This window comes from Ursus maritimus, unplaced genomic scaffold (assembly GCF_017311325.1).
Source record: "Ursus maritimus isolate PB19 unplaced genomic scaffold, ASM1731132v1 scaffold_11, whole genome shotgun sequence".
In the NCBI taxonomy this organism is placed as follows: Eukaryota; Metazoa; Chordata; class Mammalia; order Carnivora; family Ursidae; genus Ursus; species Ursus maritimus.
Window position 1 is genome coordinate 3,896,187 of NW_024423453.1, and position 16,755 is coordinate 3,912,941.

The following is a 16,755-nucleotide window of genomic DNA, read 5'->3' on the forward strand; positions in this document are numbered from 1 at the left end:
AAATAAATGAAAGATTGGTAAAGCTCAAATACACCTTTGAAACAGGTAAGTTTAAATTACCAAATTTAAAGTTTCAAACTTGAGATGAAACTGGTCACTTATTTTGGCTTCTCGCGTGAAGCTCTCTTCCCTGACCTCCTGCAGAGCTCTGGACAACAGACCTGGGCAGCAGGCGGGTGCCTCGTGCGCTGCACCGAGGGCAGTCCTGTTTGTTTCTAAAGGTGGGACTCATGCCGATACTCCACCGTCTTTCTCTCCACAGACACACAATCTTTGCCAGCAACACTTCGTCTCTGCAGATCACGAACATAGCCAACGCCACCACAAGACAGGACCGATTCGCCGGGCTCCACTTCTTCAACCCAGTGCCCTTGATGAAGCTGGTGGAGGTCAGTGGGTGTCTGCTTGCCCGGTCAGCTCTGCCAGTCCTGCTGTCTGACTCATACCGCTTCTGCCATCGGGGTGCTCTGGGTGGATTTTAACGGGAGGGTGCGAGGTTTCTTGGGCTACAGTCTGTCCTTCCGGAGCCGGAAGAAGAAGGAGCACCTGACGTCTAGGGAGGCGTCGTGCTTTGTTTCTTCGCAGCCCAGTGGTGTGACCGGTGATGTGCAGGACGGCTGCTCAGTCTGTGGAATGTCATTCACTTATTTGTGCCACGTGGGACGGGCAGTGCAGAGAGAGGCGTCTGACTGGGAAGGCAGCACTGCAGACCACTGGCTCGCTGAGACCGCAGAGGGCAGAGCCACACGTGTTATACGGTCTCAGTGAGGTCAGTGTGCTCCAGGCTGTAAATGGAATTTTATCAGCCTGGTTTTACACAGGAGCCACTGTACCCCCTTGTCCACTCGCTGGGGTGAATTCTGGCCCAGGTAACCGGGCCTTACTGTTGTCCCCAGATGAGCGCATGTCCCGTGGGTTTTGATCCCAGCCGTGAAAGCAGCTCCCCGTAGCCTGCACGTCCTGAGCGCAGACCTTTGAGGTGGAGGGGAGCAGGCCCCCAGGAATCCCGTTTGGGTCGCTTCTGCTTGCTTGCTTGCTTGGAGACTTGCATATAGGGAGACGAGTCACAGTAGACAATTTGCACCTGAAATGTGGCAACTTGCCTTTTACAGGGGGCTAATTACAGGGTCTGAGGAGCAGCCGCTATTAAAGTAGCATTTGTTCTGGGCTTGAAGAGTTATTGCCATGCGAAGTGTGGGGGACGCGGAGCCAGGCAGACCTCCGGGGGTTGGCCGGGGCTCCCTGGGAGAGTCTCGGGGTTTGCTTTCTCCACTGGTGCCTTCCGCCAGCTCTTTCTGTCCTTCCTCTCACGTGCCCTTACCCCCCCATCCCACCGCGTAAGCATTCACCTCTAGTTTAATGATGACTGTGTTTCCTTAGTTTTCTCTCAAAGACAGCTCTGACCTGGCTGAGGTAGGAATTTATCTGTTCTGCTGACACTGCTCCCCAGCTTCTTCCAGTGTACTCTCACTTCCTAAGGATGTTTTCGAAGAAGTTGAGGAATGAAGGGGGGCGGGTATAAAAGAAACCACATTTTTCCTTATGCAGAAAAGAGCAAAGAAGTGGGATGGAATTTTCAACATTTCAGTGCTTAAGGACTAATCACTTTCCTTAGGTACTGTGTCAGGTACCTGTGTTTGGAGATATAGGACACACTGTATACATTTACTTCAAACTACTGCTGTTTCCAACTGCATTTATGTAATAGTATCCGTCTATGTCTTTGGCAAGGTAGCGTGTTGGTTGTTAACAGCTAATGCTTAGTAAATATTACCATTTTCTAGAAAATGTTTTATAAAAGTACTCTTTATTCAGTTTTTATCCTTGGGTGTTCACATATGTGTCGCTGGCGGTGAGCACGAAAGTGGGTCGTACCCTACGTTGAGCAGCTCTCCTTTGCTTGCTTGGGACGGGACTCACGCATAGGTGTGCGCGTATTGTTTTCAGGCTATTGGCACTATAAACAGAGTATCTGTAGCACATTGCTCTTTGTTGGATGAATAAATGTCCATCCTCCTGTTAAAAAATCTTTACTGCTGACTCCTTTAAATCAACAAATTATATTTGAAACTCTATAATTAGCAGCCTTTGTCCTCGTTCAATCTGTGGGGTTCTGCTGGAGACCTTCTCACACTCCCTTTTGAGTAACTCTTGGACTGCTGTTGATTTATGGTGTTCGCGGAGCAGTTTCTGGTCCATCTCCCCCCATTCCTCATCCCCGTCTTCATGGTGCTTTTTTTGGCGCTACTCATCCACTTCCCTTCATGTCATCACATACTGCCACACCCCAAACCGTGATCACATTAAGAGACGGAGGATGGTAATTCTCTGCATGTATATCGCACCTTTCATCCTGCACAGACACTAGCTTGTTAAGCCCCACAGCCCTCTTGCAAGACGGAGGACGTGTCAAGTATCATTATCCCCATTTCATAGTAGAGAGTTGAGGCACAGAGGTTGATGGAGTTGTCTAACCTCATATAAAGGGTCTAATGTAGAAGCCAAGCCTGTTTGCTTTGACTCTCATTGAAGTTCCTTAACTGGCATTTAAATTCTAGTTTCAGTTCACCTGGGTCTCTGTCCATTTGCCAGATCTGGTTCCTGACAGGTGAACTGTGTGTGTTCTGGGGGCTGCCAGGCGAGGTGCTTCGTGCGAGTGGAGTGCCAGCGGGCCTCCGTGAGTGGGGACCAGCTGGCCCCTTGCTTGCTTGCTTGCTTGCACGCTCCTCATGGGTCCATCGGGCTGCCAGGAGCCTTCCCCAGGTGCCTGGCAGGTGGTAGGCCCAGCCTGGGGCCCCCGTGTGCTGGAAATGAAAACCTTCCTCTGTGGGATAAGCCTGTTTTGATGCGAAGGGAGCCGGTGGGCTTTGGGGCATCTGTGTGGGGGAGGGCGGAGTATCGGGGGGATCCTCATCTCAGTGTCCAAGAGACCTGTGACTTGGGCAAGTCACCCTGTTTTCCGGGGACGCATTCTCCTCATCTGGACCAGGAGAAGTTGGCACTCCAGGCAGAGTACTTTAAGGGCGGTTGTCATACTCAGTAGACCTCCAGTTACCTCCCTGAAGTGAATGAACAGTAGCAAGTAAAACAGTGACAGCAGCTAGCATTTACTGAGCACGTTGTACTGGTAGCCGCTGCATTTAATGCTTCACCTCCTCATCGGACTCCATTGTCACCTCAGTTGCTCGAGGTGGGGAGAGTGAGTTCAGTGTCATTGTGGTTTCAAGAAACGTGCCTGGGGTCACAGAGCCATTAAGTGGTGTGAGGGACGCTTGAACACAGGTCTGCCTCAGGGAGAAAGCCTGTAAAGCTCTACTACACACGTACACATTTATATTTTAAGCTTTGATTTTGTACATTCTGTAGCACTTCGTTGTCTTTTTTTTTTTAAGATTTTATTTATTTGAAAGAGAGTGAGAGAGAGCACATGAGCAGAAGGAGAGGGAGAGCAGACTCCCTGCTGAGCAGGGAGCCCCATGTGGGGCTCGATCCCAGGACGCTGGGCTCATGACCTGAGCCGAAGGCAGACGCATAACTGACTGAGCCACCCAGGCACCCCTTGTACTTCACTGTCTTAAAGTGGACATTTTGGTAAAGTCTTTGTTTCTGGCTTGAGAGCCTTGGATTCTGGAACTAAAACTATTTTTGCCACCCTCTGTGTAGACACTTTACATCAGTGTCTTCTTGAATCGTTCTGTTGCAATTGTTTGCAGACTCTCCGGTCATAATTCTCTGCTTTACATTTCCAGGTCATTAAAACACCAATGACCAGCCAGAAGACTTACGAATCTCTGATAGACTTCACCAAAGCTCTGGGAAAGCATCCTGTCTCTTGTAAGGTAGAGTATAGGTACCTTGGGGAGGGGGTGGTTTTCCTTAGAACGGACGTATTTGGGGTAGAATTCTTCTGTAGAAAGATGTGAGAGATGGGGCACTCTCACCTCAGGCCTGTCTGGGGGCCGTAAAGAGCAAGCTGGGCCTCTTTTCCAGTTTGCCGGCTGGGGAGCCAGACCCTAAGCCTTGCCCGAGGCTATCAGGTGGATCCTTTGAGATCTGAAGAGAGCCAGAACTTCAGCTGAGTAGAGAACTTCTCTCCGGGTCTTGGCTTTTGTCTGTTGATGGGCTGCTGTGTTTCCATAGTTTTTGTGACCCCGTTGGCTTTAGCCTCTGCTGGGCCTGGGGGAGCCAGGGAGCCTGCGTGTCAGGGACAACGCGGTAGACACGCGCGTGCGGAGCTGAAAACCAGCGCCTCACTTTGGGAAAGAGCACAACAGGTGGCTGGGGAAATGATGAAAGAGGGGAGGAGCCCACTTCCCCAGGTGGGATTAGTGAAGCGGTTTCTCAGCGAGTGCGGCCTTGTAGTTTTGTTTTGTGTCTTGGTTTTCATTGAGAAGCATGGCCCATTGGGAAGCATGCCTCCCGGCTTTCTTCCCTTCTTGCGATCCTGCGATATTTTATGTGAAGTGACCCCAGCTGCTGTCACCTATGGTGTTGCTCTCCTTCAGTCTCTGTTGGCTGTCGCTCCTCTTCAGTCCTCCCAAAACTTAGGACCACACTTCTGTGTGACTTGGCAGTTTTTCTAAATGGGCAGCTGTGCGATACCGTTACAAATGTTTCTAAGTATGCATCTATTTTTTTGACCATTATCTTTTCTATCATTGTAGTTCTCCTTACAGTATGCTTTTGCTTTCTAAAACGTTCTTCATATTGAACTCAATATATTGTAGTGACCTGTGGAAACGCCTGTTGCTCAGGAATCCTCTGAATAAGTCACGTGTCGGCGTGGCCCCCGTAGCTGGAGAGAGCAGACTCACGTGCCGATCCCCCCGGTCCAGGAGGGTAGTGTTGTAGAGAGTCTCGTTTTTTAGCACTCATTCTTTTCTTTGTTTTGTTTTGTGGTTTTAAATTGTCTGGATTTTTTAAAAAGCCACATTAATAACCAGATGTTGCACTTTCTCACTGGGTTATGCTTTGTTCGGCAGAACGTAGTAACGGCTGGAGAAAGAGCGTCCGTGTGTAGCGGATCAAGAGCTAGATAAGGCGGAAATGCGGCGACGGGCGGCGGTGGTCTTAGCTGCATGATGGTTCCTTCGTAGAGGGCGGGATCCCTTCTTGCACTGGCGTGGTCCCAGCACAGGCAGGAATGGGGACTCCCTGACCTCATGAAACTGCCTTGCTACACCGTCTCAGAACCCTTTCCTGGCTCATACTGGCTTCGTGGGTCCGTTTTTCAGGCTCTTGATGAAGCGTCCTGACGGTGTAAGGCGGCCACAAAGAACAGGGGTCAGCACGCTGTCCTGTAAGGGCCAGATAGTCCGTGTTTTCGGGTGTCCGGTCTGCTCTAACTGCTCGGCCCTCCTGTTGGCGGGGGGCTGCGGTCGTGGAGCAGTGCAGAAGCCGGGGGGCTGGATTCGGCCTGCAGGATTGCAGTGGCCAGCACGCCGCACGGCAGATGACACTGAGGCGCCCGGAACGCGTCTCTCTGCACGGCGAGACTTCTTGAGAGCGCGGTCTGAGAAGGGTGAGACCAGGGGCCCTGGAGCCAGCGTGACTGGGACCACATCCTGGCTCCGGCACTCGTTAGCTCTGTGATCTTGGGCAAGTTACTTACCCCGTCTGGCCCGTGTCCTGTCCCCGCTGTGAAGGTGATAACAGTGCTTGTCTCATGGGGTTATCAGAAGGAGTAAATGGACTAATATTTGTAGAGTACATAGAACAGGGCTTGGCACATAGCACAGTAAATAAAGTATATTTAATAAATGAGTATAGAAGTGTAAGGTATACGATTACATAAAATTACATTGCTTTATTAAGGGACTGTGCTCTTTACATCACAATTTACAAACCAACATTGTGAGAGTACGTGTGTCTCTGAACCATCAATGGCATTGAATATTAGTATAATGGGAAAAAACCCATTTGCCGCTAATCTTATTGGCAAAATGCTATTTTATTCTAATGAGTACTTTGATTACGAGTGAGTTGGAGTGTTTTGTGAGTTTTAGCACTCTTTCATTGCTGAGCTCTGTGACCTCTTTATGGGGGTGATATTAACTGTGTAAAACTCCATGTATTCTGATTGGAGCAAATATTTTCCCCAGAGTACTTTCTGACTTCTAACCTTGTATATGTGTGTTTCACCTACCCTGTCCTGAGTTTTTATGATAAACTTTTTGAAGTTGAAAACACTTTTGCCCTAGTTACAAAGTCAGCGTCATTTCATTAATACAGTTGTGGTTAAGCTGATAAAGCTGTTTTGCTCATCTCTGTGTTCCTGGGGAGCTAGGAGTAGGACATGGTTTCTGCTTGTGCAGAGTTAAGGGAGGTACAGATCCTGTGGCTTTATTGCCCAGTTCACACAGCGTGCAGTCAGGGTAGCTGTAGGAGTAACGCAGGGGGCAGGCCGGCTTTCATTCATATGTTTAGGGAGGGCTTGTGTGTGCTAGAAAGGGACACAGGCCCAGGGCTAGAGTGAGGGGTTCTGCCTGCAGGAACACCACAGCCTTTTGTTAAAATTTACGCCTACTTAATGGAAATCAGCTTCACATAAATACCAGCAAAAAATCACCAAGCCAGCCTACCCCACAAATTCCCCCAAAACGACCAGTTGGTAGAATCGAAATCCCACAGGAGGCCTCCAGGAGAGACGATTAAGCGTGGTAACGAGGATGAAATCGATGAAAGGGGTGTGCAGTACGAGGGGGTCATCCGGGGTGCAGGGACCTGGCCCCCAGTTGGACCACCCTACACTGCGCACTGGAGCGTGAGAACATCCCGAGTAGCCCAGAAGCGGCTCCAGGGCGCCCGGGCAGTGGCGCTGCTGTGGAGATGGTTCAAGGTAGGGTGCACTTGTCCCAGATTCCTGAAACGGGTGTGGGAGGAGAAGTAAAGGGCTACCATTTGAGTATTGGGCCATGTACACAGCATGTTGTGTGTTTTCTGAGTTGTCTTCACATCTTGTGGGTTTATTACCCTCATTTCACCAGTGATGAACCTGGTTTCAGAATGTCACAGTGTCGGAAACTACTGGAATTTGAGCCTGGACTGGCTGCCCTCAAAGCTGTGTTCTTTCCGGTGACCGCTCTGCCTCGGTCTTCCTTTAGTTCAGGATTCCTGCAGTGGGGCATCTAGGTGTGATTGGATTGGATTTTTAAGTACTACAATTGTTGGACAGGTTGTCATGTGCCGTGGAAGTAGAGCTGTGCTGGAACTTCAGAAGAAATCTTGAAAACGCAGAGCTCCGTAAATCGGTGTGGGTAATATGCTGCAGAGTGAGAAGGGGCAGTCTGGTGACTTCACAGATCAAGTTCAGCGAAAATTCACTTGTCTTGTATTTTTCTCTCTTAAAACAGGACACTCCGGGGTTTATTGTGAACCGTCTCCTGGTGCCGTACCTTCTGGAAGCGGTCAGGCTGTATGAACGAGGTAGCTGTCCTGACCTGGGCTGGGAACGCCACGTCTTAGCTCTTGGCACTGCTCAGTGGTCCTGGAGCAGGCCCTGTAGGAATGGCTGGGCCGTGCAGAGTACGGGAGGAGCTTCTGTTGTTTTAGCTTTCTGAATCAGCCTCACCCTGGACCTTGAGACCTTTGTCATTGTGTTCCCTGGTCCCCCTGGGTTCCCTGTGAGGCCTCTGAGCCTCTGAGATGGGGCTCTGAACTCCCTCCCCCGCCTTCCCCCACACCCAATTAGGGTCTCAGCCAGAGCAGTCGCATGGCCAGCCCAGATATATATCCTGAATCTCTGCTTTCGATGAAAGAGTTTCCTGCTTAAAATAATAACAATGTAAAAATCACTGGACTAAGGGACCTTTAAAGTTCCTTAAAGTTCTAAAATTTGTGAGTCTGTGACAGGTGATGGGAGGTAAGTGACAAGGCTGATAGAGGACGATGACTATTTCTAAGAGCCTTCCCCACCTTACTAATGATGCCATGATTATTTCTTTTTAAACCTTAACAATGGTTTCAAATGGTTTCAAGTGGTTTCTCGATACTTGTTGATTTACAAAGAATGATTTCCCCTGTTGTAAAATTATAAAACTTGGGACATGGTCCAGGGTTATAAAATGGCGTGCATCCTCCTGCCTCCCTTCCCTACCACATTTCTGGAAAGGTAACTATCATGTCTGCTTCAAAGGCAAAGAGGCCTTAATAGGACTGGATAAAAAGCAAGTGTAATTGTTTTCAATTACTTCATTCACAAATGCTTGCTCCTGAGAATGTCATTTTTGAAACAAAATATTTACACCAGCTCTTCCAGAGAGATGAAAGCACATTTGCTTCCTCAAAATCTGCTTTAAATATTAAAACTTTTCTCTGTTTTATGGAAGCATTTGCCACACTTTTGCTCCAAGATCAAACCAACACTTCTGTGTTTATCTATCAACAAATATGCCTAATTACACCTCAAAGAATGCGTGAAGCGTTTTACCCTACTTTGAAAGGCAGGTTTTTTTTTTTTTTTTTAATGTAATGTTTTAGAATGTAGCATGTGGGTAATCCACCTCTTAATGTTTTTTCCCTCACTGAAACATCCTGTCACTTTGATATATTTTCAGATGTACCTTGTATCTGATTGTAAGTGGGAAAGGCCTTTTCTTGTCTTTTGCTCCCCTCCCCCGGCAGTGGTCCCTTTGACCCTCCCCATCGTGCGCCCCCTGTGAGGTGAGGCCGGAGAGAGGGTCTGAGCACCGGGGGTTTGTTCTCGGAGGCACCCCACTGCTCCCCCCGCGGTCTCTCTCCCCACCTGCTCGGGGCCTGTGAGCTGGAGCCTCGGCTTCGGGGGCACCCGAGTCGTGTCTGGGGTGGGTGTCGTGGCCCAGCAAGCACACTGTGGTCTGGACTCCACATGTCATACCTCGGGCTGCTCACCATGTCCCTTTGCCGCGTCGCCGCTGCCCCCCGCCCCCGTTCTGGCCCACTGAGGGGTGCTTACGTGCCCCCCGCCACTGTGTCTCCATGGGCCTGCTCTCAGCAGCTGGCTGAGCCGCAGCAGTTCCACCGTGAAACCTGAAGCTGGTTTGGATTCTTCCTCTCTTGCCTGCCCTGTCTGTCCGTTTGTCGTGCTGCCCAGGACGGTGAGGAGACACTGCGCACTGTTACTGCCCCCACACGGCGGGGGGAGTCTCGGGCCCGGCAGCAGAGGCGTGCAGTGAAGACACACTGTGACTTTGGTTTGCTCAGCCTCTTCCAGCCTTCTCTGGGGAGAACTTGTCTGTTCGACACCATCTTGACCGTGTGGGCTCCGGTGACACAAATACCACAGACTGGGTGGCGTATGAACAGCAGCCATGTATTTCTCACAGTTCTGGAGGCTGCAAGTCCGAGGCCCGATGCTGGGATTCCGGTGAGGGCCTCTTCCGGAGGCACACGGCTGACTTCTCGTATCTTCACGTGGCGGGGAGCAGAGAGAGGAGACAAGCTCTCCTGACTCTTGGGAGGGCTCTCATCCCGCCTGGGCCTCTGCCCTCATGACCTCATCTAACCCTACATGTCAGGGGGTGGGGTGTTAACACGAACTCTGGGGACACACCCATTCGGTCCCTCACAAACCCTGTCAGCCCGGGGTGTGCGTGCTACACACATAGCTTGGCCAAGTGCCGCCCTGAGCAGGGGAGGCCCATCAGGACGATGTGTTGACATTAGAGCAGTCATCTCTGTCATCACCACTCGGGCCCCCTGGGTGACTGGGGGCCCCGCACCAGTGCTGCTTGCCAGCTCCCCGGGGCACCTGCTGACACTGCATTGTCCCCTCGCCACTGCTCTGATGCTCTCGGCCTCATGGCTTCTCTGTGGGCTTGCCTTCTCAGTCCTCAGCTTCCATCCTTGCTCTGTGTGGCTCCCATTTGTTCACGCTCTTAACGGGAGCCTGGTGGGTGCAGTTGGTCCCCCTCATCCCTGCGGCTTTCTCTCCAGATCTTTGAGCAGGCTGGCGCCTAGTAGCAGACTGCCACACCTGTCAGATGCCCCCCCCAACCCTCCCAACAGGTCCCAGGCAGCTCTTCTGGGAGGGCTGGGCTGGTGGCAGGCCCTGGGAGTGTCACTGCCTGTCCCCCATCACTGTGTGACATCCTGCACCCTGTCATTCCTCTGCTCAAGACCTTTTCAGTGTTTCTGTTGTAGACTACAGAATACAGTTCCCTTCCCAGGGAAGCCGCCCTCACCTTCCCCTCTGCCCCTGCGGCCATCGCCACGGACCTTACTCCCCCTGCTATTACAAGGCCCCACCCGATGTCCGCAGTGTTCCCAGCTGGACGCATGTGTGTTATTTTAACCCTCTTTATGCTTCGGCTCTCCTTCAGCGTGGCTGCTGCTCTCCTCCCCGTGGCAGGGCGTGTCCTTCTGTTGCTGTGACACTGTTTTCCTTGCAGTGCCTGGGGAGAGTCTCCTCTTCATCCTCCCCTGAGTGCTTGTACGGGACAGGCGCTTGGGAGCTGTTGATGAAGAAAGGAGCTGGGGCTGTGTGGTGTTGCTGCCCACGGGCTTGTTGTCAGTGCCCAGAGTGGTTGGTAGGTGGCGCTGGCGAGCCAGCCAGAGAAACAAGTCTGCCGCTCCCAGGTCCCCGTCTGCAGGAGGCAGCTTTTCATTGTTGCTTGTCTAGAGTTAGGGGATCTTAACCGGGGAGAGGTGGGAGGCCCCATGAACTCCTGAAGTGGATGTCAGATTGTGTGGGTGCGTTTTATTTGGGGCAGGTGTCCTGTTCTCAGTGGAGTGCTTGACTCTTTCCGAGTTCAGGAGTTACTGGTCTAGAACACAGTTCCATATTTACCTCCCACTTGGCACACCAATCTGCGTGTTTTACTTCTCCCTCTTTTTGCCTCTTTCACTCTGTATTGAGAATTTTTAGAGTTGCTGACTTTGTAACACTTAGATTTTTTTCTTTGATAAGCTTTATTTTCGTATTTTTTGAAATAAAATAGTCTTCAAGTGAGTCGCTGAATCTGGAATTACAGAACTGCCTCTAGGGCTCATTATTTGTCTTTGAATCTAGATTTGATTAAATGGCTTTAGGTCATTTTTAACCGTTATGCTATGAGATTTCTGTCCCCAGGAGCCGATATTCTAACGAAGGGAGGCATCCACAGTGAATGAAACAGTAGCTACTGCGTTAGGTGGTGACCAGTAATCTGGAGAAAGACAAAGTGAAGAGGGTGGCGGGAGGCCTAGCCTGGAGTTGTTACAGTTGCTAGTTTATGTGCAGGGAGGGGACAGGGTGCTCTGATGAGAGGGGCACCAAGCCCAGAGGGCAGTGGGTGCTGGACGGGAGGGGGCGTGGGGGTGGGAGGGTATGCAGGTGGTCAGTTAGCCGTCTGCTTCTAACACCAGAGAAGCCTCAGGGTCAGATGAAGGCCTCTGAGCAGAATCCATTTATCAGCTGCTATGGTCCTGCTCATTTCTCCTTTGCACACACTGTTCCCGCTGCCTGGCATGCCCTTCCTGGCCGTTCATCCCTTGGAATTCTCTTCATCCTTCAGGACCTGGGCCTCAGTGGGTGGGTGTTGGTGAAATGTTGGCACTGTAAGTCTCTCCGCCTTGACGCACAGAGGCGTGTCAGTCTTCACGATCTTCAGCAGTGGCTGGTGAACTTTTTGTTGTACACATCGCTCGTCCTCCCACTGTTTATGAGTACTTGAGGGCTTGTTTGGTTTCTCTCTGTCTCATTCTAAGTCTCTGGTGTCTGGTATGGAACAGATTTAAATACTAGTTGAGTGAAGGAAGGATGCCGCCTGAGGCTGATGGAGATGATTTTTGCCCTTTGTGCTTTCTTATGGGCTAGAACTCCACACTGATTCTCAGCACCCCGGTTGACTGATTAGTGAAGCGTTAACAGCGTCTCCCATAGAAGTGACCAGTGTCGTAATCACCTTCTGACGTCCCCCATAGAAGTGACCAGTATTGTAATCACCTTCTAGCGTCTCCCATAGAAGTGACCAGTATCGTAATCACCTTCTAGCGTCCCCCATAGAAGTGACCAGTATCGTAATCACTTTCTAACTTCTCCCATAGAAGTGACCATAATCCCCTTCTAACGTCCCCCATAGAAGTAACCAGTATCGTAATCACCTTCTAGCATCCCCCATAGAAGTGACCAGTATCGTAATCACTTTCTAATTTCTCCCATAGAAGTGACCATAATCCCCTTCTAACGTCCCCCATAGAAGTAACCAGTATCGTAATCACCTTCTAGCATCCCCCATAGAAGTGACCAGTATCGTAATCACTTTCTAATTTCTCCCATAGAAGTGACCATAATCCCCTTCTAACGTCCCCCATAGAAGTAACCAGTATCGTAATCACCTTCTAGCATCCCCCATAGAAGTGACCAGTATCGTAATCACTTTCTAATTTCTCCCATAGAAGTGACCATAATCCCCTTCTAACGTCCCCCATAGAAGTAACCAGTATCGTAATCACCTTCTAGCATCCCCCATAGAAGTGACCAGTATCGTAATCACTTTCTAATTTCTCCCATAGAAGTGACCATAATCCCCTTCTAACGTCCCCCATAGAAGTAACCAGTATCGTAATCACCTTCTAGCATCCCCCATAGAAGTGACCAGTATCGTAATCACTTTCTAATTTCTCCCATAGAAGTGACCATAATCCCCTTCTAACGTCCCCCATAGAAGTAACCAGTATCGTAATCACCTTCTAGCATCCCCCATAGAAGTGACCAGTATCGTAATCACTTTCTAATTTCTCCCATAGAAGTGACCATAATCCCCTTCTAACGTCCCCCATAGAAGTAACCAGTATCGTAATCACCTTCTAGCATCCCCCATAGAAGTGACCAGTATCGTAATCACTTTCTAATTTCTCCCATAGAAGTGACCATAATCACCTTCTAACGTCCCCCATAGAAGTGACCAGTATCGTAATCACCTTCTAGCGTCCCCCATAGAAGTGACCAGTATCGTAATCACTTTCTAACTTCTCCCATAGAAGTGACCAGTATCGTAATCACCTTCTAACGTCCCCCATCGAAGTGACCAGTATCGTAATCACCTTCTAGCGTCCCCCATAGAAGTGACCAGTATCGTAATCACTTTCTAATTTCTCCCATAGAAGTGACCATAATCACCTTCTAACGTCCCCCATAGAAGTAACCAGTATCGTAATCACCTTCTAGCATCCCCCATAGAAGTGACCAGTATCGTAATCACTTTCTAACTTCTCCCATAGAAGTGACCAGTATCGTAATCACCTTCTGACGTCCCCCATAGAAGTGACCAGTATCGTAATCACCTTCTAGCGTCCCCCATAGAAGTGACCAGTATCGTAATCACCTTCTAACATCCCCCATAGAAGTGACCAGTATCGTAATCACCTTCTAACGTCCCCCATAGAAGTGACCAGTATCGTAATCACCTTCTGAAGTCCCCCATAGAAGTGACCAGTATCATAATCACCTTCAGCTGTACTTCGTACACTGTTTAAAAACACAGCCTCAGGGCACCTGGGCGGTGCGGTCGGTTAAGTACCGACTCTTTTTCACCGAGATCAAGCCCTGCGTTGGGCTCCGTGCTCAGCACAGAGTCTGCTTGCGATTCTCATTCTCTCTCCCTCTCCCGCTGCACTCTTGCTCTCTTTCAAGTAAATAAATGAATCTCTAAAAAAAAAAAAAAAAAAAAACTTAAAAAGAAAGACCATATATATATATATGGTCTTTATACATGTTTAAGTAGTTCCTCTTCCTCAAGCCTAAAAATCTGAAATATGTTTAGGTATAAAATTCTCTTTGAGTATTTGAACGTTTTTCTCCTTTTATTTAGCTTTGGTGTGATTGACCATTTCTTTATACTTTGGAACAAAATTCTAGATGATCACCTGTCGTAGACTGTTCCCATTCCTGATTTTGGAGAAAGGGAATAGGTTCTCTGAAAGACTTCTTATGGCCCAAGGACCAGAATAGTTAAGGGTAAAATTCCAGGGAAAAAGCACATTTGCTTTTGTCTTAATCTACTAAGCACACTTTCAAACTTGAGTGGCAATTCTAAATCAGATTTGGGCTTCTTTTTAAATTTTATCTTGACTAAAGGGTTCATGTGAGTGCAATTCCAGAGGAATACTCATTACTTGTAAAACCAAGAAAGCTGGAAAGGAAAAATATGTATACAATACATATACAAATACAAAGCTTAGTTTTTTTCTGTTTTCAAAAAGTCTTATTTATCAATAAAAAATATACTCTGGCTTTAAGTGATGTTGTAATAAATTATTCCAGAGTTGGAAAATCCCAATCCATTAAAAATAACTAATGTTTCCAGGCCACTGGGGCCTTCTCTCTACATGAACCCCGTAGCAGTGTTCTAGAATTCACCTCACAGAATAGCTTGGTGGAATAGCTTTGAAAGTCTTGTAGTATATTGGTGTGTACCTCTGAGATGAATCTAACCATAGCCAGAAATCCTGACTCTGGATGGTTTTTGAATGTGCAAATTTGCAAAACTCTGAATTCTGGGACTGACAGTATGAGCAGGAGAACCGCGGGGAAGATGGTGATGGCTCCGTGCTGCCCTCTTGTCCTCAGGTGATGCGTCCAAGGAAGACATCGACACTGCCATGAAGCTGGGAGCTGGGTACCCCATGGGCCCATTTGAGCTTCTCGATTACGTGGGGCTGGATACTACGAAGTTCATCATGGACGGTAGGAATTGGATTTCTCTCTTGTCTTTCTGTAGTGGACTTGAGGTAGTCTCTTTGAACTATGCATTACAATGCCTGTTTAAAACCGAAACTTCAGGGGGTCTTAGTAGACCTTCCAGCTTAAAGATTCAAGTTAACAGGAACAGTGTGCTCACAGGGTAACTTATTTTTAAAACTTTTTGTTTTGAAGTCATTGTAGATTCATAGGAAGTTTCGAATACAGCGCAGACTGGTCCTGTGTACCGCTTACGTGGTTTCCCCTAATGGTTCCGCAGGACAGGGTCACATTGGAAGTGGACGTTGGTACACTGCGTCATTCCGTCATCAGTGCGGACTTGTGTAACCTCCGCGTCAGTGGAGATCTGCAGCCCTTTAAAGATAGTAATGTGTCTAGTTTACTTCGTGGCTCTGAGGACGGTAAAGACAGTTAGGAAAATCGGACTCCTGAAGTTGAGCATAGCTCATGCTTCCACGTTTCACAAGGAATACCTAAGTATTTGTGGGGAGCAAGGAGGGTTATAAATGAAGCCTGAACTTTTGTATTTTATGAGGATGCAAAGTACCAGTGGCAGCAAATTCAGATTTTTAACGTGTTCCAAACGTCGTTTCACGGTGCCACGGAGGGGTCCAGCCGGCAGGTGAACTGGTTCTCTTTTCGTCCTTGGACCACTGGCATAGCCGTTTCGAGGAGGAGACTGGATGAGCGGGCAGGCCGCGGGGGAGCCGGGCCGCGGGGGAGCCGCTGGTGCAACGGCTCGTCCTCTGTAGGGCCCGTCCGGCCGCGTCGGCTCAGCTGCCTCCTGCCTCTGCCCCATCCTAGTGGGGACCTCTGTCCCGAGCTGGGCCCCCCGCCTTGCCCTGGGAATGCTGAGGTGTGGGAATAGTGCCAGCACTTCATCCTAAACCTTTTCCCTCCTCTCCATAGGGTGGTATGAAATGGACGCGAAGAACCCCCTGTTTCAGCCCATCCCGTCCTTGAATAAGCTGGTGGCGGAGAACAAGCTGGGCAAGAAGACCGGAGAAGGGTATTACAAGTACAAGTGAGGCGTGGCTTCCCTGCTCCGGCAGGGGCCCCCGTCAGCACGCACCAGCAGCTCCCCCAAGTGCCCACGGGACCGTTCTGCGGTCGGACGTGCCCTCACACAGCGCCGTCTGTTCCATGTGCATTTTGATTGTAACCTCTCTGAAGTAATTACTCACATAGTTATCAGAATGCCAGATTCCTCGTTGAGAACTAATTTCCCTGTTTTAGTCTGTTCATTTTTCTGTATTTTCTAAAAAGCTTTACACCCTTGGTGCCTTGGAGCAAACATTTCTTTTGAACCTTACCATTTTCATAATGAGTTGCCTGGATTCATTCACTCGTGAAGGGGCCAGCACCTGCTGCGAGTACGGCTGCGTTCGTCTCGGCCACACGGGAGAGTGGCGAGCCGTCGGACACGTCGGTGGCGTGTTGGGGAAGTGCCACGGTGAGCGGTGCCTGCGTCTCGCCTTGCCGAGGTCATTTGCTCCCTGCGGCTTCAAGACGTCGTGTCATGACTTTATTCAGCTCAGGCTGTTGGTGGGCCTATCTCCACGTGCTTGGTTTGTAGGAAGAGGTTTCATTCATATCCAGAATCTCAGTGATGATTGTCTGTTTCTCTTTTTTCCCCATGAGAAATCATGCTGCAGACTGCCTGTAAATGGATTCTAATAAAATGCAATCTTTTAATCTGTGAAAATTTGAACTGAAATAAACGTGTATAATTTAAAAGTGTCACATGCTTGAATGGTTGCAGAAGTAAAGGTCAGTAATTTAGGCAAAAGCCGCGCCCCATCTTCTTCGGCCTGTTATTTTTCTAAAGTGGCAGCGGCGGGAGGCATTTCTGCAGAGCCAGCCTACGCTGTCACTCCGTAGGCTTCTCACCAGTAGAGCGGTCATAAGGGCACAGAAAACAGTTTCTAAGGGACATCTGTTTCTTCTTTGCCAACAAAGAGAAATAGTGTAACATAAGCTGCTTTTAATCATTGGCTGGAGAGAGTGCCTTCCAAGATAGAATTTTGAAGCAGGAAAGACATCGGAAGCCCCCAAGTCCAGCGGGCGCAGGAACCGAGCGCGTAAGTGACGCGCCC

The 16,755-nt window shown here is 49.3% G+C and overlaps 1 protein-coding gene across 1 annotated transcript in view; it reads left to right on the forward strand.

Annotated features, from left to right (window-relative positions):
- The window catches only part of HADH (hydroxyacyl-CoA dehydrogenase), a 46,176-nt gene extending 29,777 nt beyond the window's left edge, over nt 1–16,399 (forward strand). The window contains exons 4-8 of the mRNA XM_008689407.2: nt 263–389; nt 3,750–3,839; nt 7,353–7,425; nt 14,528–14,644; nt 15,569–16,399. Coding sequence (XP_008687629.2) covers nt 263–389; nt 3,750–3,839; nt 7,353–7,425; nt 14,528–14,644; nt 15,569–15,687 — 526 coding nt within the window. The 3' untranslated portion in view covers nt 15,688–16,399. The remainder of the gene's footprint in view (nt 1–262; nt 390–3,749; nt 3,840–7,352; nt 7,426–14,527; nt 14,645–15,568) is intronic.
- The last annotated feature ends 356 nt before the right edge of the window (nt 16,400–16,755 follow it).